Below are 27,600 nucleotides of genomic sequence, written 5' to 3'. Positions count from 1 at the left end.
GGGAAAGAAAGGCCATTTCTTTACAAGGTACACATGGTACAACCCCTCAGCACTTAGCACAGATACTGTTCACATTTAAACAACAGCTCTTGAAATCTGAAAAGCAAGGAATACAGAGGATGTTTCCAGAAGCACGTGCTTTATTTAGGCTTATGTGCGGCACTGCTGGGGCTGAGGGGCAAGGGAGTGCTCACGACCACAGGCAAGGTCTGCCCTGCTGTCCTTTGCTCAGGGAAAAGTCAGTGACAGCTCACCACTTCCGTCCACACTCGGGAACATTCACCAGGGATCACTGCTTCCACCCCCACACACCACCCAGCGGCAGAGCAGCGTGGCTTTCCCAGTCCCTCCCTGCACAGCGTGCGGGTGGTCGTCCTCAGAGCAGACCCGCTGGTCTCTTGTAAACGGAGATGTAACCGACATAAAATAAAAACTACCTTTTACAGGTAGAGACTTGGATGTGTTGAGATGGACACACGGCGTGCATAACCATCAGCACGTCAGGGCAGAGAATACTCCCACCTCCCAGAGGTCCCTCGGGCCCTCCTGCTGTCAATCTTCTCCCCACACTGCCCCTGGCAACCACTAACCTGACTTCTGTCCCTTTTCCAAGATGTCCAGAATAAGCGGAGACCACATAGTATGTAACCTGGCTTTGGTAACTGGCTCTGTCACTTACTGTAAGGCTTTTGCGACTGCCCTATACTGTTTCCTACATCAGTGATTCATTCCACTTCATTGCGAAACAGTATTCTATTGTGAGAATATACCACCATCTGTTTACCTTTTCATTCTGTTGAAGGACATTTGGGTTGTTTTTGGTTTGGGACAATTATAAGCAAAGAAGCTAGAAACATTACCTATAGGTCTTTGTGTGGACATTGGTTTTCATTTCTCTTGGGCAAATAGTTAGGAGTGGAATTGCCATCTGGTAAGTGTACGTCTAACTTTATATGAAAAAGTGGCTGGACCACTTTGCACTCCCATCAGCAGTGCAGGAATTTTAATTGCTCTGCATCCTCAGTAGCACTTGGCATTGTCAGTTTGTTTGTTTGTTTGTTTTGTCTTTTAGGGCTGCATCCACAGCAATGGAGGTTCCCAGGCTAGGGGTCTAATCAGAGCTGTAGCCGCTGGCCTACACCACAGCCACAGCAACTCGGGATCCGAGCCGCATCTGCGACCTACACCACACCTCACGGCAACGCCAGATCCCTAACCCACTGAGCAAGGCCAGGGAGCAAACCTGTGTCCTCATGGATGCTAGTTGGGTTCGTTAACCACTGAGCCAAGACAGGAACTCCCTATTGTCAGTTTTAACAAAAACCATTTTAGCCATTCTGTTTCATATACAGAAATAACTCACTGTGATTTTAATTTGTGATTTCCTCGTGTCTAATGATACTGAGCATCTTTTCTTGCTGCTATTTGCCAACCACATGGCTTCTATGGTAGAGTGTTTTGTCTTTTTTAAAACTGAGGTATAATGACTGGTTTTTAAAATGCAAGGAAATTGATTTCAAATATATGTTAAATGGATGATACATTAAAGTCAGGATGTGTATAGTTAGCTATTTCTGCTTTATTGGTTTTATAATTAAAACGCTCCTCTCTTACTTTTCAAAACACTAGCTTGTTTTGAATTGGCCAAATGGCAGATAACTTCATGTAGGAACTGAAAATAAACACGCTTTCTTCCAATACTAATCAATTGCTTTGTTCATAAAATGTCCATTTTGAAAACTAGGTCTGAAGCCGTCTACGTTTCTAACTTTCTCTAAATTCAGGCTCACCCCCTCAGATACCATGGTGCTGAAGACAGATGCTCAACATGCAAGTGCCTGGGTGCAGGGTGGGAAGCCCCTACTCTCCCCCAGGAACCACTTGGCTGAGGGAAGGGGCGGGGGGGGGCAGGTATACTGGAGGCAACATCCAAAGTGAGTTTGCACGGACAGGTGGGAAGCTGGACAGACTGACGGCGAGGTGAGGGGAGTGACTCCAGGCAGAGACAGTGTTGGCAAAATGAAGAAAGTGAGACAACACGGAGACCTGGGCTCGGGGAGAAGCCATTAGGAATGCAGGGGGTGACTGGGCTAGCTGGGGGCTGGATGCAGTGGGTGGCCTGGGAGGTGGGGTCAGACAGTGAAAAGGCTTCACCCTGAAGGGGGCGGTGCTCCGGGAGGGACGGGTGGGGTTCAGGAGGTAAAGCCCCTGGAGGGACAGTACGAGTAGCCTCTGACTCTGAGGCACAGCAGGAGAAAGGAACGGCTCTGTCCTCTAGGTGGCAGATGGGGGCAGGACAGAGGTAGCAGGATCCCAGCTCCCAGGGACCTCAGGTGGCGGTTCCTGCAGGCCGGGCCTATGTGGCAGAAAGAACGGAGCCACCTCCTTCCCGGATTCTCCCAGAGACGGTTCTCCCTCCTCCCTCCACCCAACCACCAAGCTCTGCCCGGCTGGTTCTGCTGTCTCCTGGCAATCTGAGTCGCTCTACCCCCTTTCCACCCACGATGCCCTTCGCCTATGCCCAGAGGCCAGGGGCTGCCCGCCGTCTTCCTGGCCGCCTGTGAGTCTCACCCTCATCCTTCCTCTGGCTCCCCTCTGCCCTGGGCCCCAGAACCCAGTGGAAGACAAGCCTTGGTTTCACGGCCAGCTAGGACGAGTATGGGGCTGGAGCTGCAGAGACCCCTTGGCAGAAACGTCTGTGTAACTGAGAACCAGAGCGGAGACAGTGGGCTTTGCCTAAAAGCCAGCGGGTTTATAATTACGGGGTGCTGGGAAGGACTGTTCAAACAGGTCCCACCAGTTCCTCATTCAGCCCCTGGGTGTGAACAGTCTGGGACGCAGCCCACAAGGATGCAGGAGACGTTTGCTTCTCTGGCCTTCCAGCTGCTTACCTTTGCCAACTCTGTCTGCGGAACAGAGCGGCCGAAGGCAGCAGGAAAGCCAGCGGATGGGGAAGCAGGTCAGTGGGACCCCCGGGATCCCAGAGGGATGGGAGGCAACGTGAATGCAGACGTGTAGCTCCTCTGAGCCCCACCCACTGGCCCCCAGGGCCACCAGTTACCAGGACCAAGGTCTGGCCAGGGGACCTACACGGTGCCGCGCACCAACCACTTCACACACACACACCGTCCACGTTAGTCCTTTACCCTCCTCTTCGGTCGGTGACCACCTCACAGACAAAACACTGACCACAACCAAAGTCCCAGGGTGAAACCAGAGGCCAGGTGAGAAGGGAGCTGGGCTCTCCCTCCCCCTGCGGCCTCGGCACGAACCTCGTCCTGCGTGGCTCACCTTAATGTCACGAAGAATCCTAGGACTCCCTGGACGCCCCCAGGTACCCCAGGAGGTTCTGGCTGTCTCACTGCTGCCTTGATGCACAACTGAGGGAGGGAGCAGTAGCCCTCACACAGAGGGTGCTCTTAGGCCTGTGCCCCAGACCACCCTGCCCCTGGATGGCCTCACCTCCCGCCGGCCCGGGCCTGTGCAGACCAGAGCCCACAGCACACAGCAGGTCGACCCACACGCCTTCCAACTGTGTCCCAAGGGGCTGGGCCTTTGTCTTCCTTACCCACCGCTTCTTCCACCGCCTCCCGCTCACTGGCTCTCAGCAGGCCCTCAATAAAAATGTGAAAGGTAAAACCCTGATGCAGCTAGAAAAAAATATAGGCAGGGCAGGACCCCTCAGCAAAATTTCAAAAGTAGAAGCTATAAGGATATGTGGGCACACAGTTGTGTGTGTGTGTAAATAAACTATTACCTCAAAAATTAAGGATTTCTGTTCAGAAATCAGTAACACAGACAAAGTTAACAGATTCAAATACTGTCTCCTAATCTGCTTAAATTGTCTAAAGTGACATGGGACTAAAATCTGAACTATCTCAGGAAGCCCGACCCATCAACACTGAGAGGCCTGCAGGAAGATGCGCACAGATACGAGTGGTGACCCGCGAGAGAAGCGGAAGGTCACGGGGCTAACGGCCTGAGCGAAGGGCTCACACTCGTGGGACTTGGGGGAATGCCCACGAAAAGAGCGACACAGCTCTGCCCCCCACAGAGGGCACTCGGGAGAGCAGGAAGGGCCAAGCGTAGGGTGGAGCTGCGCACTGAGGACCCCCTACTGAGCCACGCGGGTGGGAAAACAGCCAGGGGCGGGCCTGTGACCACCAGGCAGGAAGGCAGGGAGCAGACACGTGCCCCAGGAGGACCCAGCCTCGTTGCTCCTGAGTTTTATCCCCAAAGAAATGCTGGCTCAGATCATGGAGCACCTGGGGGGCACCCCAGTGTGGCAACAAAAAGGACAGGCAGGACTGTGTAGACACTGCAACGGAAGAGATCTCACTGACAGTGCCGAGAGGAGAAAGACAGAGAAGCGGAACGAGAAACGGAACAACAGGGCACAGGATGCCTCGACATGAATTCAAAATATTGGCACATAAGCAAGGATGACACCTACGCGAGAACACAGGCGCACACAAATGCCGTAACCTTAGAAACGGGGAGTGGCTCAGGTGTCAAAGGCAGGGAGGTGGTGCTGAACGCGTTCGCCTACCTGCCCCAATCCCGGCTCCCTGCTAAGGCTCGGTGGCTGGTCTTCCCCACGGAGGCACCCCTGACACCTGCCACACCACCAAGAGGGCGCGCCTGGATCGCCTGCGCTAGCAGACAGGCGACACCAGTCCCCTGCCGTAGCGTCCTGCTGGCTGGTCCACCTGGGGACCACAAGGGCCCTTCCAAACACTGTCCCCATGGGTCACAATCGTGCCGTTAGCCTCCCTGCCCCAGCTGGACTGCAAGCCTCCTGGTAACAAGCACAGCACAGTATTTTTCATCAGCAGCAGCATCATAATTGATGCCAGGCTGTGGGCTGACAGCTCTACATGTCACCTCATTTAATCTTGTAATGATCCCAAGGCAGTGGGATTTTACAGAAAAGGAAACAGATTTGAAGAGGCAAAGTCACTCATAATCATGCAGCCGAAAGGAGGCAGACTCCACCTTCCAGAATCTTCCTCGGGCTGAGAACAGGGCGAGTGTTAGAGCCAAGACTTAAAAGGTCACTATCAGGTGATGTGTGTGTTTCCAACCAGCTCTGCAGGTTCCAGGAAAGGCACAGACAGAGTTCGAGCCTGTGGGTCACTGTGTGACCCCACTCCTGGACGCTCCTGATGCCTCCGCGTGCTGAAGAGGCTCATGCCAGGCCCTCGGCCTGGGAACTAAGACCCTGTGCCAGAGCCGACCTTGATTCACTCTCAGAAAGCTCGTGTCCTTTAACCTGGTAAAGCCCAGGCAGCACAACTGCTCCCTCTACACCCTGGGGAGGCAGGTTCAAGAGTGAGCCAGCTGTGCCGACCTGGCTGGACAAGAAGGACAAGCTTCTGGTGACCCTCCAGGCAGTGCTCTGTGTCAGAGACAAATTGTTTATCCACAGCTTCCCAGTGTGGCCAGAAGCCCGGGGATCTTCTCAAGTAGCTTCAAAGACAAGGATGAAAGACAAGCCTTCAGGGACCCTTAATTACAGCCCTGCGGAGGTGGGCGACGGCCCCCCAGGAGGCCGCCTGCCCTCTGCCCCTTCCCACCAGGTCTCTGCCTGCATCTCCACGCCTTCGGCTGCACAGTGGAGCTGGGCTGATTCTGTGAGGACAAGGGCTTGGCGAGTTCACAGCATAGGCTGGGTTCCTTTCCAGTCAGACGTGCTCTTAGCCTGGGGGGCTGTCACTTACAAGGCCATTTCCTCATCGTCCGTTCAGACACAAAATGAAGAGAGAGGACAGGAATAGACGACCGCCACGATTCCAGGATTTCTAACTGAACAGTCTGCCAACGCCGCCACCGGCTGGCTGCCTCCCAAAACACTCGCAACTCAATTTTTTCTCAACCCTCTTGACACCCACAACTGTGTGACAAACACCTACTGTGTGCCAAGGACTCCGTGCGAGACTAGGGGATGCAGGGGATGCAGTGGTGAACAACCACTGCGGTCCCCACTGCTGTGGGACTTGTGCTCAAGTCACAATTACAGACGTGACAAGTTCTGGAAGGAGCACTGCAGACGTCGGGGCTGCCTGGAGGAAGCGATGTTTGAGGCAAGAGCTGAAGGAACTCTGGGGCAAGGTCGCTTTCTGAGGGTCCGAGGGAGGGTGCTGAGGCCCACGGACCATGGGGGACGCCGCCCGCTCCATGAAGGTCCCTCTGCCAGGCAGTTCGTGCCTCCCTTGTTACTCTGCCTCCACGTCTGCTGTCACATGCAAAATGTGGTTGGCACGGTAGGTTTTGAGGGCAAGGTCTACATCTTTCTTCTTCTCCATCCACCATGCCAGGCACACAGAGGGCACCTAGTAATATCCTCTCAATGTCTGAGTGGTGCTGGGAGCAGAGATTCTGTTCCATGTAGACAGGAGGAGACTGAGAAGTTGCTGGGCGCCCAGCTAGAAGCACGGGGAATGAAGTAAATCATGAGACTTTATTTACTGAGGTGGGTTTTTTTTTTTAAACTTTATGGCTATACCTGCGGCATATGGAAGTTCCCAGGCCTAGGACTGAACCAGAGCTGCAGCTGCGGCAACGCAGGATGCTTTAATCCACTGTGCCAGGCCAGGGATCGAACCTGCACCTCCACAGTGACCTGAGCTGCTACAGCGCTACGCCACGGCAAGAACTCTTATTTACTGAGTTCTTAATTGAGGGAGTTCCTTGAGCTCTCTCCACAAAGAATCAACTCTCAGCATATCTCCAGATACGGACTTCACGGATGACACACGAGCAGCTACCGCTTCTGCCCACACAAACAAGCAGGAGAGCCGCACAGGTCCTTGAGGCACTTACAAGGCTGTCTGTCAAATTCAGCGTCCGAGTTAGCTGCTCTCTGAGTCTCCCGTCTCCAGGCAGGTCAGGAGACTGGGGAAACGGGGCCTTTCAGTGTCACTACTTCCCCATCCACCTTCTCTGCGGGGCGCTCAGCAGATGTCATATCCGGCACACACCTGCTCAGCAGGGTCCCCTGTCTCAGACGCTCCTCTTATGACCTACCCCAACCCTTCCTCTGAACCTCCTTTCCAAACAGTCAGGCTTAGGGCTGTGAAACCTGTGACGCGTGCTTGAAAACACCAAGGCGGAAGAGGTGTCCTGGAGAGCCATGGACTCTGTGCCTTGCTCTCAAACTCTGCTCCGGCCGTCCTCGCTTCTGCAGGATTCCACGTCTAGCTCTCCCAGCTACCTTCCAGCTCCCCCAAATGGGCTCCCGCTTGGCCCTGCCCTGGAACAGAGGTCTAGGAGCTCCTCACTCAGTGCTGCCCTGAAGCCTGCCTGGACGAGCCCGGACCTCCTGGGGCTTCCCATTCTCAAAAGACGGTGAGGCGGTTTACCTGGCAGGGCCCTGCCGCTGCTATTGTTTATTAACAGCTTCAATCTCCAGCCACCTTGAGCCTGGTCTGCACGCTCTGGCTCAACTCTGACCCAAACTAGTCCTGGCACTGCCTCGGGCCTCCCTCTGCCCCAATTCCCAGTTTCCAGTTCACCCCGCCCCAACTCTTACCAGGCCTACCCTCTGTGCCTGGACTTTCCACTCAAGTCGGAGGGTGAAGAAAACGAGGCTCGGGGCCCCGCAGAGGTGCCCTTCGCTGTTCAAGAGTTTTAAAGCACAAATCCAAACTTCAACAACATTAGAGATCAACTGCATTATCAATATTTAACCTAAATGTTGGAAATGACAAACTGAAAAACAGAGGAATCGGAAACTGAGAAATTCCACTTCTCAGCTCTAACTCAGAGGCAGAACACACTCTAACGCAGAGAGGAAGGATGTGTTTTAAACAAGCTGTTTTGGACCTGACCCGCCCCTCACGGCTGTGGGCCAGGCTCACCGTGCTCTGCCCTCTTGGCACACATTGCTCACACGGCGAGATAAAGGCCCAGTGATGCCTGGGGGCTTGTTCCTGAGCACAGCACATGCCCCATCTGTGAGCCCTCGCCCCAAGCGCCCAGTCTCGTGGCACAAGTGCACGTGCACACACTCGTCCTTCAGCCAAGCGCCCAGGACGCGGCCTGGTGACCGGGTCACTGCCCTCTCTTACTCTCACACTCCACGGGCGCTGCAGGAGCAGCCCCTCCCGGCTGTACGGGCTGCCGCCCATCCAGGCAGTGGGATCCTTTCCAGCTCTGTTAAGTACGGGCTCGCTGAAGACCAGCTGCTTTTGGCAGAAGCTCTAACAGTGAACGGGACGGCGAGGGAGATGTCTCAAGTCCATGAGCCCCCGGGTACAACGCCAAATGACTTGGGGTGGAAATCACGCAGGAGGAAAAGTAGGAATAAAAGCGCTTCCTCCAGTAGCACCCCCCACGCCCACCCTCCCAGCACTTCGGCCGTGTTCCGCCCTCCCCAGTCCTCGGTTTAACCTTCACGACTCCTGTTACCCCTGTCCTTCCCCCAGGACATGAGCCCCTGCCCCATCTCTGCACCTGGGTCCCTCAGCTCCAGCCCCAAACATCTGCACCAAGATGTCTCAGTGGAGCTACGCCACCGCAGTGTAACTGAGCTCTCACCAGTTCTAAAGTCATGCATTTCTAGCTCTTACTGAGTAGAAAGAGAAACGTCTTCTCCTACAGGGCTTACCTAAAGTGCAGTGACATCACTGAAATCAGATGAGAAAACATAAATTTATTTTCAGAGGATAAAATGACAACAAAAAAACCCTGAGTGTTCTATTCTCTGAAGGAAAAAATGGAGCGGCTCCTTACCTGGGATTTAGAACAGTGGCGTGTAGACAGGGAGGGCAAGCCTGCGCTGATCAGATGGAGGGCCACCTGATGTGTCCACCTTTCCTGTGTCCATGGGGTGGGGGGACATTAATGCATGAAAGAGGTGACAAAGCGAGACCACTCGGGCTCGGGAGCCATTCGGACCCTGGCCCTGCAGATGTTGCCCATAATTCTCACAACCATCCTGGGAAGCAGGAAATAGCAATGCTGTTACCGCCCAGGGCCCTCAGCAGTTATTCCTGTTCTCTAAACCCTAGGGGTCACACACTTACCAACGCTGGCACCAGGGCTGAACCCAGACAGGACACTACTTCCTCACACAGAAGCACAAGCATGTTAGGTGTGCAGTTACCAAAAAGGAATACCTCTCTTCTGTAAGGAGCTCCCAGGGCTGCGAGCAGAGGCAGGAGAGCAGTTCTGGAGAGCAGGTGCTTAGGCCCAAATCCCAGCTCCACCACCTCTGAGCTCTACCAAAGCACCCGAGCCTCAGTTTCCCCACCTGTAACGTGGGGACGACAATCGCAGAGGCGGCTGTGAGGGCTGAGAGCACCCATGTGAGCCAGAGCAGGGCCTGACACAGAGCACATGTGCAATAAATGCTAACTGCTATGGCTGGGTTTCATTTCTAAACTTCTCAATGGGTTAACCTTCCCAGAGAGCACAGACCATAAGCATAGAGCTCTTGGGCACAGCTGGCGATAACAGTGTGGACACACCCATGCACGGGGTACCAGGGGCGACCAGGTCACTGCTCAGCACGTCCTCTCAGAAGGGGGGGCCCTCCTTCACATCCGCAGAGCATGATCTGGACTACATAAAAGTCATTTTTGAGAGTTTAGTCATGCTGTATCCCCAAGGCCTAGAACAGGACCTGGCACCTAGCAGGCGGTCTGTAAATATTTACTGAAAGAACGGTTTCTGCTCAGTATTATGGTTAGCTGCATACATATTTTAATTCCAAGTATTTGTAAGCTTCTTATGAGCAGAGCAGATCTTATTACCCAGCATTAAAGCTTATCTTTTCTCTGATGCACCTGTACACTTAACTGACAATCATTTAGTGTGTCAGGCACAGTGCCTGATCTCCAGGTGACAACCAGATGGTACAATTTGCTGGGCGGGCAAGTAGGAAGGCTGCCTAAGCTTGCTGAGAGAACCAAGGAAGGCTGCCTGGAGGAGAAGCTCCCTGGGAAGAAATCAGGGAGGTCAGGTTGGAGGAAAGACCACACCACCCTAGGCCCCCACCATCTCAAGCAGGGAGGCAGCTCTCTGTGGACGGGAGCCAGGGACAGAGCTCCTGAGGAAGGCCAGGCGTCCAGCAGCTGCCAGCACATGCTCGTGTCTTAGTCATGTTAAAGAGAGTGCTTTTACTTTGCAGGTGATGCAGAAAAGGGAAGCTTGCCATGCAGGGCCGGGAGTCCCCCATTGCTTTTCTGGATGGGCTACCCTGGCTGTGGGGCAGAGACAGAACATGGTACAGGAGAGGCCAGTGCCCTACTAATCCTTGGTCATGGCTCAACGGATACTAGTTTGCTGGAAAGAAGGAATTAAGGGTTCTATTTAGAAACTTTAGAGAAATAAAGGCAAGCCAGCAGCCTGCTAGAAGCTATGCTTGAGGGTTGCGGGATGGTGAGGAGGCTCACACACCCACACCCACACCCAGGCCATCACGCAGAAAAGTCTGTCCTGCTCTGTGTATGTGGGAGGTGGCCAGTGGAATGGACCACTGCTGCTGATAGGCAAGGTGACAGTTATTTTCAGACACCTCATTGTCCACTCACAGTACCTGCCCCACTGCCCCTGACTGCCGCCATGGCAAATGTTGGCTCTGGGTCCCAAGACTATGCACTCATTCTGGGACCCCAGGACCCAGCCCAGGGCCTGGATCATGGCAGGTGCCAAATCAGGCTTTATGGCACCCATGAACATGGGGGCAGCAGCATCTTCTAAATATGTTACCTTTAGAATTAGTCTAAAAGGATGGGAAGAGTGCACATCATTCCACATGCACGGCTTTCCAGACAAAAGAGTGACACAGGTGGAGACGTGCCCAGCTGACGTGCTATGTCCGCAGTGCTCGACTCTGAGAGGCACCCACAGGGTCAGCCTTCTTTGGAGGAGATGGCAAATACTAAGAGTTATGTGCCAACTCTTTAGGGCTGACACTCCAGAACATTTTAAGGGGAGATATTAATGTCCTCTTCATCTCCAAAATATTCCTCTCCGCAACGGCTCCCTGTGCCCACAGAGAGTGCAGGACAGAGCAGTCCCAGCCTGTCTCCATCCCGGGAGATCTGAGCTCTAACTGCATGTATAGCTGAAGCTGAACAGAGCTCCTACCTTGAGATGAGGCAGACGCAGGGCCCACTCCTGAAATCAGCAGTGTGCACTCCCAGCCTGGCCCTCAGAGATTCAGGATGCAGCCCTCAGGCCTGCTGGGGCCAAACCCATTGTCGTGTTCCCAGAGCCTGCCCAGGGCAGAGGGGACCCAGGTTTTCCTGGGAAGCACCGGTGACGCTTGAAAAGTGCCATGGCTATAGCCTAGGCTCTTGCTGCACGTCAGCCCAGAGCCAAAGAGGAGACTCTGAAGCAGGGTCTGGAAGTGGAGGATGCAGGGGCTGCACCTGCAGGCTCCCAGGGTGAGCCAGAAGACTTGCCAGAAGCAACTGAACTGCCCTAAACCCGCTGCGGTGTGTGCCCGCAGGCAGGATGTGCCAGGCTCCAACTTTGGCCAAATGATGGCTAAGAGGGACACTCTCTTAAGGAACCAGCTTCACTTGGCCTAAACCTACAGGTACAATCCCACGTGACCTCTCACCCCCATTCAGGCCCTTGGCCCCAAAGAGGTCAAGGTCCTCAGTTCTCTGTAAGACCACGCTCGCTGCGGCCTCCAGACACTGCTCTGACCTAGAATGCTGCACCTTCTGTCTGCCCCCAGCTCAAAGCTCAGTCCTACCCACTCCACACATCTTCTCTGCCGTGTCCAGTAGCAGACCCCTCTCCTCCGCCTCCATGGCACTGGGTGGCAGGGCTGCAGCTTGGCCTCACTGCCCTCACTCCCCATGGAGGCCGCCGTCCTTTCTCCTCCCAGCACCTTCGTTGTGGAATCAGATCCCTCGCCTTTTCCAAATCACTTACTACAGTGGTGGGGAGCACAGAAAGGGTCCCCTCCAGATACCCACTAAATACTTCCGGCTGATATCATGTCCCTGTGGGTAAACTCTCCTCCCAAGAACACCCCTTGCTCACTCATTCACCTGGCAAACAGCCAGTGCTTAGTAAGTACCAAATGCGCCCATCTTCCCTGCTATCTTTCCTGCCTTCTTCCCGGGGGAGCCCCACTTCCCCCTGTGCACCCCAGCAAATCCTACAGCATCTCACACAAGCATCTGTCTCCACCCTCAGGGAGCTTGTCTCCAAATGTCACAGCCAAAGGCTCCTGGAGGGCAGGGTCATGACTCCTGTGCCAGCATGCAGAAGGCAGCAGGGCCTCAGGCTGTCACATTTCCCACTGTAACTCACAGGGCCTACACAGCAGGTGCTCATAAACACATGCCTTTTTTTTTTTTTTGGTCTTTATAGGATCACACCCATGGCATATGGAAGTTCCCAGGCTAGGGGTCCAATTACAGCTGTAGCCACCAGCCTATACCAGAGCCACAGCAACGCAGGATCGGAGCCGCATCTGCGACCTACACCACAACTCATGGCAATGCCGGGTCCTTACCCACTGAGCGAGGCCAGGGATCAAACCCGCAACCTCATGGTGCCTAGTCGGGTTCATTAACTGCTGAGCCTCGACAGGAACTTCTTAAACACATAGTCTTAATACAATAAAGTATCCAGCTAAAAGCCAGTAATGACCTTTCCCTCAATACATGGAGAAAAAAAGTGCAGAGAGAATTTTCAGCCCAAAATTTGGGTTCCTGTAATCACTTGTCTCTATTAGACTGTACTATCAGATGGTATTTGATGTCAGATGGAATTCTCACCTAAGGAAGCTAAGCTCATAGAACTAATCTGTGCTTGTCTCTGGCAAACCCCAGGGCCTCAGCCACGGGCATCTTTTGCAGCACTTGAGCCTCTGCATTAGGAAAGCGCCACCCGGTGCCCACATCCACATGTTTACTTCATCCTGGCACCTCCCTTGAAGACCAGTATCATTCCTCTTAGAGATGCAAACCCTGAAGCTCAGATCAGTCAAGCCACTTGCCCAAGGTCACACAGACAGCGAGTAATGGCACAGCTGGGATCAGAACCCAGATCTTTCCAATTGCAAAGCCAGCGCTCTCTCCAGGAAGCTCACAGCCGCTGGAAGATTCGAGGGGTTTTGCCACATGAACAAAACGTTACCGAAAATGGACTTCACTTTAACATGCAGGCAGGAAGTACATGGGGCTCAGGAAGAACGACCTCCAAAAAAAAAAAGAAAGAAAGAAACAGAAAGGAGTTCCTCACAGACGCAGACTGTCAGGGAGGAGATGCTCCGACAAGCTCGAGGGCAGTCGCTCAGCCCTCTGGCCACGTGCCTGCGCGGTCTAGCACGAAGTCCATCACGGTCCTCCACCGATCTATACAGAACTCGAAAGGAATGCTGCCTCTCAGGCCAAGCCCCGTCATTAGCGCATGTCGCTCCGAGTTGTATCACCGCTAAGCACGGAAAGGAAGCTCTGGGAGCCGACAGACCGCTAGGACCTTAATTAACACCTCTAACCTCTTTCATGACTGGACTTTTCTAGCAAGGTACGTTTTACCACCTCTGTGAGAGTGAAGCCATTCCTGCTGCCACAGCTATGACTACAAATGCCTGGCTGACTGGGGGTATGTTCATCTCACGCCCCGGGTCCCAGCCAAAAAAAAAGGCCCGCCAGGCACCACTGGCATGGTCTTTGTCCGTCAGGAAGAAACCGATCCCGGGCGTACCTCCCAGAAGCTGTCACTGGACACCTCTACTCCAACGGAATCATCGTAAGCCACAGACATCGCTTCAAAGGGCGAGGGCGCAGCGGGCGGTGCTTAGATTCGCAGGGCAGCTTCAGATGCTCAAAATCCGTAGACAAACCTATGAACAAAAAACATATCACTGTGAGTTTTAAATTCTCAAGGTAAAGAAGCAAACCACTTTACAACTTCTATCTCCGTTACCGCCTTCAGTTTAGAACAGTCTAAAATGTTTCCTGGGAGTTTCCCGTCCTGGCTCAGTGGTAACAAACCCAACTAGTATCTATGAGGACGCAGAGTCAATCCCTGGCCTCGCTCAGTGGGTTAAGGATCCGGCATTGCCATAGCTGCAGTGTAGGCTGCAGACGAGGCTCAGATCCTGCATTGCTGTGGCTGTGGCGTAGGCTGGCGGCGACAACTAATTCTACCCCTAGCCTGGGAAACTCCATATGCCGTGGATGAGGCCCTAAAAAAAAAAAGACAAAACAAATTTAAAAAAAAATATATTTCCTTTAGGGAGTTCCCATTGTGGCACAGTGGTTAACGAATCTGACTAGGAACCATGAGGTTGCGGGTTCCATCCCTGGCCTTGCTCAGTGGGTTAAGGATCCGGCGTTGCCGTGAGCTGCGGTGTAGGTCGCAGACGCGGCTTGGATCCTGCATTGCTCTGGCTCTGGCGTAGGCCGGCGTCTACAGTTCTGATGAGACCCCTAGCCTGGGAACCTCCATGTGCCACAGAAGCGGCTCAAGAAATGGCAAAAAGACCAAAAAAAAAAAAAAAAAAAAAAGTTTCCTTTAGGCAGGAGAAAGTCAATAAACTCTAACCTCAGCACCGACATACATGTGTATGTTACATACATGTGTGTGTTACATGCATGTGCGTATTTCACATTAACAAGCCAACCTTTTCAAGAGCTTACTGAAGGGCTCAAAGAGCTTTCTGAAGAACAGTCCATACACTTAAATCAAGAGATTGATTAACTTTACTAATCTGCCTCATCCCTTTGAGAAAGGGCCAGGGAACAGGTGAGGAGAACCTGCAAAAGCAGAGCCCCTGGAGTTCCCGTCGTGGCGCAGTGGTTAACGAATCCGACTAGGAACCATGAGGTCGCGGGTTCGGTCCCTGCCCTTGCTCAGTGGGTTAACGATCCGGCATTGCCGTGAGCTGTGGTGTAGGTTGCAGACGCGGCTCGGATCCTGCGTTGCTGTGGCTCTGGCGTAGGCTGGTGGCTACAGCTCCGATTCAACCCCTAGCCTGGGAACCTCCATATGCCGTGGGAGCGGCCCAAGAAATAGCAACAACAACAACAACAAAAGACAAAAAGACCAAAAAAAAAAAAAAAAAAAAAAAAAAAAAGCAGAGTCCCTGCATTCCTGGGCTCGCCCTGTTTCGGCCTGTCGCATCCATCTGACAGGACTAGGACCGGAGGTAAAACACGAGTGGAAATAATCCACCTGCGACCCCTGACTCCGCTCTCCACCGAATCTCCACCACGCTTTGCTTGTGTCAGGCACCATCTCCCGCTCTCCATGACTGGCTCATCTCAGCCACGGAGGCCCCTGTTCAGTTTATTCTGACCCTGTCTGGGTGAGGGTGAGCTAGAGAGAGTAAAGACAAACAAGCTAAATCGATCACTTCTTTTCTCCCCCGCCCCCCTTCCCCCCCCACCCCCAGCATCTGAGGCACTTGGAAGTTCCTGGACCAGGGATGGAACCCGCACCACAGCCGTGATCTGAGCCACAACAGTGACAACACCGGATCCTTAACCGGCAGAGCCACCAGGGAACTCCATTAATTGACTGCTTCTGAACAATGATTCAATGTTCTAAATTCGAGCAAGGGTAAAGGGGGGATTAGTTCCCCTGCTGGAGGGAAGAAGTTGAAGGGCCCCCACTACCTTGACAAGCACAAACGACACTGATGAAACAAGCCATCCGCAACCTGACGAGAAAGTCATCTCCACCTCCTTCACATCACCGCATTCAGAGCACCCAGCCGGAGAGCTGCGGCTTTCCCGACTCCCCCAGTCAGCAGTCCAAAGCCTGTGCTTAGCAACGGCAGGGAGAAGGCAGGGCAGGGCAGGCAGAGTGCTCCACACTGTTACCCCCTCAGGGCACAAGACTTTGTTCTAGGTACCTTCCCACGCATCATCACATGTAACCGCTGCGATTCCCTGTGAATCTAGAAGCATAGTGAGGAACATGGGCTGCCTGGGCTCTAATCCCAGACCAATTACTCACTAGCTGGGCAAACGGTGGGCAAGTTACCTAACCTCTCTGTGCCTCAGTGGCCTTGCGTGCAAAAGACAGACAGTAATGTAACCTACATCACAGAAGGACTGGGAGGGTCAATTGTGGCAGTACATACAGGGAACAGTACCTGGTCCCTGGTGAGCACTATGGACAGAGGAAATCATAATGCAATTATTATCATCACTCGCATTACGTTTTTCTCTACCTAGTGTTGGGAAGCTGATGCTCAGGGAGGTTAGGTAACACCTGCCCATGGTCACCCAAGCAAGGAGTGGTGGAGACCGGCAGGACACCTTCTACCTGTCTGTTAAGGTGACGCTCTCTGTATCATACCAAGATGCTTTCTAAAAAGATGACCTCAAATTTAAATAAACCAGGTGTCTTATAATCTAAGCTCCAATCGCTAATTAAAAGGTCTTATCTGATGGATTTCACAGCTTCCAGACTTGCATACAGCCCTGTAGAGCCAATAAATTTAAAGTAAAAAGCAAACGAAGGTACCCCAAAGCCTAGTACTCCAAGTGCACACACTCTACAACCAGAGTCACCTGAGTGCCCCATACACACTCTTTCTAACCGCAGCTGGCAGGATCTCTGCTCCATAAAGACAGAAGCAGCGTGTCCTTTCACCCCCTGGGATATCGCGAAGGCTGGACAGGCATCTCTGGCCTGGACCCTGGTGCCGCATTTCATAGCATCCCCTTTCTGTGGAATTCAATGCTCTTAGCCAGGGCCCTCCTAGAAGCACCCCAGAGCGGCTGGTCTCTGGTCCAGGCTCCTCAGGGAACATCTGAGCTTTTGGCTCAGGTGAGTCTCAAACTGGCCAAATCAAGACACTGGCAAGCCTGCCTGGCTGGCTGCAGGGAGCAGGTGCAGGAGAGACTGTTCTCCCCTGCACCTGCTCTGGGTGGAGAAGCAGTGAGACTCCTGAAAAGCTCAAGGCAGGGGAATTCATTTTCTGCCTGGGCTCAGCCCTGGTTTAGACACTAATGAAAGATCAGTTCTGCACAGTATTTATTAAGAGTCTACTAAGTGCCAGGAGCCGAGAAGAGGTTGCCACTGGGCTCAGCACAAAAAGGCACAGTTGACTTCTAAGAGCAAGAAATTGAATCACTGAGACACCCCGCCCAGTACCAAAACCAAGAAACACTGGAGCTGCAGTGGGCACTAGAGATGAGGCATGCGCCTAGCTGACCGGATGGAACAAGTCAAGACCAGCTTTCCTTGCCCGAGTCACATGGTGGCAACTTGGTAACTTTCCTTTCGTCCAGGGACTTGTATCTCACCACAGCTCTGTGCTCAGTGACTGTGACATCCCCAAGGTCACATCTGTAGCAGGGCCAAGCTGACCACACCCACACGGCCCTAACACTGATTTTAATCTGATTTGTCTTGCATACGTCTGCTGCCCTAGGTCTTCTTTTTCGGTCCTTAATGGTGTCATCTGTTGCAGAGACTTTTTTTTTTTTTTTTTTTTTTTTGGTCTTTTCTAGGGCCGCTCCTGCGGCATATGGAGATTCCCAGGCTAGGGGTCTAATCAGAGTTGTAGCCACTGCCCTATGCCAGAGCCACAGCAAGGAGGGATCCAAGCCGTGTCTGCAACCTACACCACAGCTCACGGCAATGCCAGATCCTTAACCCACTGAGTGAGGCCAGGGATCGAACCCTCAACCTCATGGTTCCTAGTCGGATTCGCTAACCACTTAGCCACAACGGGAACTCCAGATATTCTTAATTATTATTTTTTTTGGTCATCCCCGTAGCAAACAGAAGTTCCGGGGGGCCAAGGATTGAACCCATGCCACAGCTGTGACCCAAGTCACAGCAGAGACAACACCAGGTCCTTAACTGTGCCACCAGAGAACTCCTAGGTATTCTTTTTTTTTGGGGGGGGGGGTCATTTTTGTATTTTTAGGGCTACACCCACGGCATATGGAGGTTCCCAGGCTGGGGGTCCAATTGGAGTTGTAGCTGCCGGCCTACGCCAGAGCCACAGCAACATGGGATCTGAGCCATGTCTGCAATCTACACCACAGCTCAGGGAAACTCTGGATCCTTAATCCACTAAGCGAGGCCAGGGATCAAACCTGTCCTCATGGATGCTATCCAGGTTTGCTAACTGCTAAACCATGACGCGAACTCCACTCCTAGGTATTCTTAATTTTAATATAATTTAATTTATCAGTATTTTCTCTTTTTGTTTGTTTTTAGGGCTGCACCCGCAGCACACGGAAGTCCCCCAGGCTAGGGGTTGAATCGGAGCTGCAGCTGCTGTCCCACACCTCAGCCACGCCGGATCTGAGCCATGTCTGCGACCTACACCACAGCTCACAGCAATGCTGGATCCCCGACCCACTGAGTGAGGCCAGGGATCAAACTTGTACCCTCATGGATACTAGTTGGATTCATTTCTGCTGTGCCATGACAGGAACACCTTACCAATATTTTCTACCATAGTCAATGCCTTCTATGTTCTATTTAAGAAGTCTTTTCTTGTACTGAGGTCATAAAGACATTCACTCACCTTTATCATCTTTTAAGTGGTTTTGTTTTGATTGGTTTTTACTTTTCATGCTCAGAAATTATTTTTGTATATATGATAGGATATGATATTGTTTCATTTTTTTTTTCTGTATGGAAATCCCTCTGTTCCAGCATCATTTGTTGAAAAGAGCTTCTTTACTTCCCTGTTCTGCAATGCCACCATTGTCCACAGATGTGTAGATCTTTATGTAGGCTCCCTACTCCGTCTGTCCTTGCGACAATACCACACTGTCTTAAAGACCACAGTCTTATAAGAATTATTTGTATATAGCACTTGTTCTTCAAGAGTGGCTTGGCTATGCTCGACCCTTCATATTTCTATATACATGTTAAAATATTGTTCAGTTCCAACCAACCAATCAACTCTACTGGAATTTTGAGCAGGATCTCACTGAATCAGGAGACCACTCTGAGATAATGGACATCCTCATAATATTGAGTTTCCTAATCCATGGAATGTATTTCATTTATTCAGTTCTTTAATTTCTATCAATATTGGTCTATGGTCTTTTTTATAGAGTTCATGCACACCTTTGGTTACTGTATTACTCAGCATTTAATGGGATATCACAAAAAGTAACTTTAAATTTTTTCACTTTAACTGTTTACTGACAACATACAGAACAACTGATTCTGTATATTTACCATGTATCCAGCAACTTTGCACTATCAGTTTTTAACTTATTTTTTATTTTTGTTTCTTTTTACAGCCACACCAGCGTATGGAAGGTCCTGGGCCAGGGGTCGAATCAGAGCTGCAGCTATAGCCTAGGCCACCGCCATGGCAGCACCAGATCCAAGCCACTTCTACTGTAGCCTGTAGCAATGCCAGATCTTTAACCTACTGATTGAGGCCAGGGATGGAACCCATATCCTCACAGAGACAACACTGGGTCCTTAATCCACTGAGCCACAACAGCTACGCCTCTTTAAACAGTTCTAGTCACAGACTCTAGTTTAAAAGTAGAAGACTATTCATTTTCTATTTCTTTGTGATAGTTTTGAAAAGTTGTGGTTTTCTAGGGAACCCAGTTCATTTTTTCCAATGTATTAGCATAAAACTGTTCATACTATCCTCTCAGGATTAAAGGACTGAAAGATCTGTAGTAATATATCCCTTTCCATTCTTTTTTGGCGGGGGGGGGGGGGTGCTGTGCCTGTGACACATAGAAGTTCCCAGGCCAGGAATCAAACCCTTACCACAGCAGTGACCCGAGCTACAGCAGTGACAATGTGAGATCCTTAACCCTCTGAGCCACCAGGGAACCCCTTTCCATTCCCGACATAAAGTTTTTATACCTTTTCTCTTGACCAGTCTCACCAGCAGTTTCTTGATTTTCATTCTTGTTTCAAAGAATCAACTTTCCTTTCTTAAGCTGTCTATTGAATATTTGTTTTCTTTTTCCTTGATTTCTTCTCCTTATTATTTACTTCCTTCTACCAACTTTGGGTTCAAGTTGTTCCTTTTCTAACTTTGTAAATGAAAGCTTAGTTTATTAATTTTCAGCCTTTCTTTTCTACCGTATGCATTTAAGGCTATAAATTTCCTTCTAAGCACAGTTTTAGCTATATTCTACAATCTCATTTTTTCATAACTGTCCCATGAGGTAGGAATTTTTACTTTCTTTTTGCAGATGAGAAACTAAAGATTAAGTAACTTGCTCAAAAGTATAAAAGGTGATAGGAGTTCCTGCCATGGCACAGCAGAAAAAAATCTGACTAGGAACCATGAGGCTGCGGGTTTGATCCCTGGTCTCGCTCAGTGGGTTAAGGATCTGGCATTGCCGTGAGCTGTGGTGTAGGTCGCAGACGAGGCTCAGATCCTGCATTGCTGTGGTGTAGGCTGGCAGCTGCAGCTCCAATTCGACCCCTAGCCTGGGAACCTCCATATGCTGTGGGTGTGGCCCTAAAAAAGACAAAAAATAGAATAGAATAAAATAAAATTCAAGTTGTTCCTATTATAGCACCTTACATATAATAAACAATTTATGGGTATTATGAATAAAATGCTAAAAAATATCGAGAAAGCAAGGTTGGGTCCCTTTCTCCATAGGATGTGGGAAAAGCTCAAAAGGGACTCACAGGCAAATAGGCTCTGCTCAGGTACAAAGGAGAAGCACTTCCCAACCTTAAGCAGAGGGAAGGGTGGGGCAAGAGGGGCTGACAAGAAGGTTCCTGGAAATCCATGACTGGTGATTTTACAAAAGCAACAGAATCAGCTCTCAGCCTTCCTTCAGGGCTGACAAGAAATGTTCTTGTCACAGATTCGCCCTTTTATGGCCAGGATTTGACTGGCACCCCGACTCAATATAGCACCATGATCAACCACCATCCCTGGGCCCGTGTGACCTCTTCAGTCGCACCAGCCACAGCCAAGCTCGACGACGGTCAGGAGGGGACTGGAAGAGCCCAGAAAGCATCACGTGGTTTAATGACACACTGGTCTTATGTCAACTTTAAAACGGAAAGAGGGGACGCCCTTTTATTATCAGCTGCTCTTGGTGAGCCTCAATGACACATTCAAAAAAGGTCTACATTTCAAGAGCTGAACTAATGTTGAGAATGCAAACAGCTCATGGGCTAGACTTCAATTTATTTTAAGTAAAAGTGAAAAACTAAACTGGACTATAATGATGAGAAAATCAGGAGACACTCAGATGTTAAACTTGTCAAACACAAACAGAATACTGTAAATAAAGTGAAGTTGGTAGTAAATGCCTGATGACAAAATAAAATCCCAGAATGCCTGGTCTACAAATTTACATAAGACAAGAAAAACTGGATACTCAATGCTATGGGGGCGTAATGTACCAATCAACTTGGGCAGTTTTTTCGGGTTTTTTTAAATGTCTTTATAACTTGGCAAAACAAAAATAACCCATGTTTTCCAGAGAGAACTCAGAGAAGAGTTTGGCAGAGAAACGAGGAACAGGAAGAAAGATTATCCCCAGTCCCGCCACTAAAAGTCAACGCAATGCCCGCTCTTCCCTCAAAACTGGTTTCCAGGCATCCTTTAACTCCCTCCTTACAGTGGGGGTGGGTGGGGAAAGGGGTGGACATGTGTGACTCAGGGGACTAGAGCTGCAGACAAATAGCTCTAAGGTAAGAGGAGAGAGCACAGGGCGCAGCCTACCAAGAGAAAAATGGCCTTTCTGAACAAAGCCCCCTAATATCCAGCCACATCCTGGCGCTCTGTTCTAGTGTGTGGATGTCGACGTCAATGTGCCCGCCTCCTGCGTGGGAACCAGCTGCAGGCCAGGCCACACCCCAGGATCCATGCTCAATCCCACAGTGAAACCAAGGCCACCAAGGAAGGAAATGGAAGAGTTGCCTAATGGTATCACATAGGTATTCAACAGCCAATGACTGAAAGCCCCAAAGAAGGCTCTCTGGGCTGAAGTCAGCCATGTCCGCGTCAAATAAAGCAAGCCTGCTTCGACCAGCTGTGGGCTGTTCCTCCACACCGGAGCCCAGGGTGGGCATAAACCAACATCTAAGCAGCTCCCACCTACCAAGTTCCTCTTAGTATCAGCTTTAGACATATTGTTTTTGTTCCTCAAAAACCCTGTAAAAAGTGAATCACTGTCCTCGTGTTACAGGAAGGCATGTTACCCTGTAAAAAGTGAATTATTGTTCTCATTTTACAGGAACCAAGGCGCAAACAATTCAAATCACCTGCACAGCTTGCAAATGCGAGGCCAGGACTCAACCCAGACTGTCTGACTCCATGTGGCCCAACCCCAGCAGAACACCTCATGTCCATTGACGAGTCATTCCCAGCTCTGGAAACCCTGCTTTGTAGGCTGCTCCTGAGAAAGGGGGATGGGTTCTCAGAGCTATCTTATTAAGGGCCAAAGGTCCTGAACTGTCAAGGAATACTACTTGGAATTTTTCCCACATACATAAACATCCCTAACCATAAAAATGAATCTGGGAGTTCCTGTCATGGCTCAGTGGTTAACGAATCTGACTAGGAACCATGAGGTTGCGGGTTCGATCCCTGGCCTTGCTCAGTGGGTTAAGGATCCAGTGTTGCTATGAGCTGTGGTGTAGGTTGCAGACATGGCTCGGATCCTGAGTTGCTGTGGCTGTGGTGTAGAGCAGCAGCTGCAGCTCTTATTAGACCCCTAGCCTGGGAACTTCCATATACAGTGGGTGCAGACACGAACAGACAAAAGACAAAAAAAATATACAATACAATTAAATAAATAAATGGAACTGCACTTGTGGCCATCAAGCCCAGACTCACCTGGGGCCACACCCAGGTTCTGCAGAAACTCAGTCAGCCTCCCTCCCTTTCAAGGCAGAGGCCAACAGGGAAACCAGATCAGCTTCCTACACATCAGCCCCGTTCTTTCAAAAACATAAACTGATAACCAAGGATCTTCAACCATTAAATAAATAACAATGAAATAACCCAAAGCATGAAGGAGTAGAACCAGGATTAACAGGACAACTTTTACTCTGAACCAATCTGTGGCGAAAACAGATACTTCAAGGAACAAGAGAGGAATTCTAATAAACTCTGGAAGGAAACCTCCACGAAAGTTAAGGGTTATTATACCCATAAAACAGGAACAGGACTCTATGAAAAAGGAGCAATTGGGAAATAAGCAAATACTTTTTTCTTAATTTTTAAGGAACTTCCTAGCAAAATACACTTTTTTGTTTTGGTTTTTTTTTTTTTTTTTTGCTTTTGTTAGGGCCAAGCCCACAGCATATGGAAGTTCCCAGGCTAGGGGTCGAATCGGAGCTACAGCTGCTGGCTTATGCCACAGCCACAGCAACTCCAAGCTGTGTCTGTGACCTACAACACAGTTCACGGCAACACCAGATCCCTGACCCACTGGGCAAGGCCAGGGATCAAACCCGCATCCTAGTGGTATTCGTTTCCACTGTGCCACAATGGGAACAGCTGCAAAACATGCATTTGAATGTTTGATCTACAAAGGAATGACAAGATAAAGAGAAAGCTAGTGATGTGGATGATAAGACCACAGGAACTTCCATCTCATAAAACATGAGAAGAGACTGGTCAAGGGACAGGGAGGAGCCATATTAGAGGTCCTGCAGGCTGTGGGGTGGCGGGGGCGGCGGGGTAGGTCATGGACTGCACGCTCTGCTGTTTGTCTCCCTTACCACTCAGCTCTAGCATTTCCCCCCACCCAGTGCTGCACGTAGGAGGTGCCCCACAAAGATCTGAGTGACTGAGTGAATAAACGATGGGGACCTGCAGCCCTTCTCCCTCCTCTTTCTGAGGCCTCTGGGAGGAGTGCAGCTCTGCTCTGGCCACTGAGTGAGCTGCCGGTCATGGGTGGAGTGGGCAGGCCTCAGGAGGCTCCCCTCGGAGACTTCAGAATTCTAGCTGCACAAGGGGCACGGACAGTGAGTTTCTGCCCGGGACCCTGTCTGCCCATCAAAGGTGTAAAAGCAACCAACTTGAGGCTTGAGAGCAAGAAAATCCTAAGTGTGAAGATGTACAAATCATCACCTGAAAAGCCATATTCGCGGTGCCCTATATGTGTCCTGGGCACAGAGGAGGCCCTTAAAAAATGTTTGCTGAATACATTCTAAGAGGCATTCTTCAAATACCAAACATCATGTCTGCGTGGAATCTAAAACATGGCACAGATGAACCTATGAACAGAAACAGACTCACAGACGTACAGAACCGACTTACGGTGGCCAAGGGGGAGGGGGAAGGATGGGATGGACTGGGAGTTTGGGGTTAATAGATGTAAACGATCATATTTAGAATGGATGAGCAGTGAGGGCCTGCCTGTACAGCACAGGGAACTCTATCCAATCACTTGTGGTAAAATATGATAGAAGATAATATGGGAAAAAGAATGTATATATATGTATAACGGGGTCACTTTGCTGTACAGCAGAAATTGACAGAACACTGTAAATCAACTATAATAAAAAATTGTATTAAGATAAAATTTTTAAATTGTTAAAGAGAGGCGTTTTTCAGGAATCCAGGAATGACTGAGGTGGGGAAAACGGTCCAGATCTCCAGAACCCAGGGACCTCTGCCAGGGATGTACACGAATACCACTGAGTCAGAGCCATTCCTAAAACGGTGAGCAGAGCCTCGGAGGCTAATGGGGCTGCCAGGGGTGCCCTTGGCACAGTCTGGGAGCTGGCATAACCTCCTTCCTCCCCTCTGGGCCTGATAACAGGTATCAGGTAAACAAAAGGTACAAATTACGTAAGTACATTCAGCTCCCCTTAATGCCCTTAATTTGTTTCAGGAAGAAAAAACAGAACAGATCATTAGGCCAAAAAGCTATTGCTATAAGGCAAGAGCCTTCCAAGTGAAGGCACATGCTGCTCGGCTCCCCTGAAAGTCGGCCTTGGAGAAAGCTGTCCTCAGTCCTCTGTAACCACAGAAGGCAGCAGAGAAGGACACGTCCTCACTGCCGCCCACACCATCGTTGGCCTGGTCTGTGCTGCCCTGCAGGCCTCACCCTGAGCACACACTGGGTCTCGGTGTGTTTCTCCTTCATTATCCAAGGTGGGAAATCCCTCATTCATCCGAAATGACTACAATTTCTTGTAAGCTTCTGTTTGGCCCAGAGTGAGGGGAGCTCATTCCTTAAGTAAGGAATGGATTTACCGTTTCATTCTATAAACATGTTTGAGTGCCTACGATGTGCTAGGCACTCTTCTAAGCCCTGGGGTCCCTGCCTGCCTGCCTGGGGCTAAGCGTCCTAATAGGGCAGACTGATATGCACTAAAGTGAAAACAGCCTCAGGGCTGAGAACAGAGATAACTAAGGCACTCTAAGAGAGTGGGGGGAGAACAAGAGGGAGGGGTTTGTGGAGGCAGAATGGCAGGGCCTCTTGGAGGACCCAAGGTGAATAGCAAGTGGGCATTTGAAGGGCCAGGGAGGGGACTTTCCAGCAGAGGGAGGCCCCAGGGAGCAAAGGTCCTTGTACCAGTCCTGGCAGGGCAGGAGCCCACAGGCTTGCTTGAAGGAGGAATGGTCTGGCATCACTGGCAAGCTACCTGGTAACTTAGATCATTCACCTGCGCTAACCCTGAAAATCAAGCCTCAAGTGCTTGTAAGACATGCTACTGAAAACCAAGCTGGAGTTCCCGTCGTGGCTCAGCAGAAATGAATGTGACAAGCATCCATGAGGACGCAGTTTAATCCCTGGCCTTGCTCAGTGGGTTAAGGATCCAGCGTTGCTGTGAGCTGTGGTGTAGGTCATAGACGCGGCTCAGATCTGGTGTTGCTGTGCCTGTGGTGCAGGCTGGTAGCTACAGCTCTGATTTGACCCCTAGCCTGGGAACCTCCATGTGCTGCAGATGCGGCCCTAAAAAGACCAGAAGAAAAAAAAAAAAAAGGAAAACCAAGCAGGTGTGTGCATCATCCTCCATACCTGTCCTTATCTGCACGGCCTAGCCTTTGATCCAACTATTCTAAAACTTTTCCTACAGATAAGCTCACCCAAGGGTCAAAGGTAGATATTCACTGTGGCATTGTTTTTAGTAGCAAGAAAAACAAAAGACACTGAAAACCACCTCACTGTCCATCGCGAATCAAAAGTGCTGGTACGCCTCCGGAGTAGGACACAGGCAGCCAGGGGAGAGAGAGGCGGGGGAGTGTGTGCAGACATGGACAACGACACGCTGTTGTTCCCGAATCTCCAGTGGAAACGCGGTGGATACCGTCTGACCACACTGGCATTAAAACCCGCTCAGTACCCGCGGACGTGTGCTAATGCACAGAGTCCCAGTGGGGGCTCAGACTTACTAGGGGTGGGGAGAAGAGATTTTTGACATTTCTCCTCGTAACCTTCTAAACTATTTGAAAATTTTGATTATCAGCATGTAGTACTTTCAGGATACGAAAATAAGTTCAAAAAAATACCCCACTTTGTTTTTTTGTCTTTTTGCCATTTCTTGGGCCGCTCCCGTGGCATATGGAAGTTCCCAGGCTAGGGGTCCAATTGGAGCTGTAGCCACCGGCCTACGCCAGAGCCACAGCAACGCAGGATCCAAGCTGCATTTGCGACCTACACCACAGCTCACAGCAACGCCGGATCCTTAACCCACTGAGCAAGGCCAGGGATCGAACCCGCAACCTCATGGTTCCTAGTCGGATTCGTTAACCACTGAGCCACAACGGGAACTCCCCCGCTTTGGTTTGTTGATGGCAGGTGCTGGGATGAAGGAGGGGCCCTCTGTGCCACGTGACTGTACCACAGCTTTGAGAGAGGATGTCCAGGCACACCTCAAGAACTGACATCCCACCCCCCCAAAACCCCACCAGCTCGGCCTCCCGGAGGTGCCCAACTCCCCCGACACCTCTCCCCTGCTCCATCACCGTCGACGCCTCCCAGTGTCCTGGCTTCCCTGGCCCCTCAGTCTATTCCCAACACAGTGATCCTCTCAAAACTCCAGTCAGACCACAGAGCAGTCACTCCAAAAAAACTTGCTGGAGGAATTCGGGATGAGAAAAGGTGAACAGAGAAGTCTGGGTAATTTTTGATTTACACAGGCCGAAGATTCACAGATGGAAAATAATTGGGGCATTTATGTTTTAACCCTCGTGGTTAGAATTCTTTCATAAACACCGCTGCACACGTTAAACTAAACCACAAATTGGTTTAGTAACCATAGTGGGGAATGTGTGGCTCGGTCCTGGGCTGTCTACCACCAGCCACACAGGAAGCCCTCCGCCGCTCAGCCCCAGGGGCCTGACCACCACAGTGGCCCACCAGCTTCTAGGTCCTCTCTGCCTCCAGCCTCGGCTCAAGCTGTTCTTGTATGTCCAATTAGTCCCTTCTGAGGAAGGACAGGACTTCCTGCTTCTCTCTGGCCCTCAAGCTGCCTCCCACACGGTGGGTGCTCAGCGAGTAAGGCCTGAGAAATAAACTGCTTTGCATCTTTACCAAAGCAGGAACTTTCTTAAATGGCTCAAGTGTTTGGCACAGCCTATTTTGTTTTCAATGACTTCATCTGGAAAAGTGACCATTCCTCAAAGGAAGAGATAGAGATCAGTAAATAAAGTGGCTTAATCTCCGGAACATTGGGTAGTGCATTCACTCAATGACGGAAACAGCTTGTGTACTGTAAGCCACTGGGCCTTAAAGG

The 27,600-nt window shown here is 50.8% G+C and overlaps 1 protein-coding gene across 20 annotated transcripts in view; it reads right to left on the bottom strand.

The window, feature by feature from the left end:
• Window positions 1–27,600, bottom strand: part of PACSIN2 (protein kinase C and casein kinase substrate in neurons 2) — a 132,104-nt gene that overhangs the window by 23,575 nt on the left and 80,929 nt on the right. For all 20 annotated transcript variants that reach the window (XM_084955106.1, XM_084955111.1, XM_084955105.1 and 17 more), the window contains one exon: window positions 13,678–13,816. In XM_084955106.1, the coding sequence (XP_084811232.1) occupies window positions 13,678–13,737 (60 nt within the window). In that variant the 5' untranslated portion in view covers window positions 13,738–13,816. The remainder of the gene's footprint in view (window positions 1–13,677; window positions 13,817–27,600) is intronic.

This window comes from Sus scrofa, chromosome 5, assembly GCF_054392235.1.
Source record: "Sus scrofa isolate SSC_HxYL_T2T_F1_AM1 chromosome 5, Sscrofa_HxYL_maternal_Yorkshire_Landrace_v2.0, whole genome shotgun sequence".
Classification (NCBI taxonomy): domain Eukaryota; kingdom Metazoa; phylum Chordata; class Mammalia; order Artiodactyla; family Suidae; genus Sus; species Sus scrofa.
The sequence above is the reverse complement of the archived record's forward strand: the minus strand, read 5'-3'. Positions and strand labels throughout refer to the sequence as shown.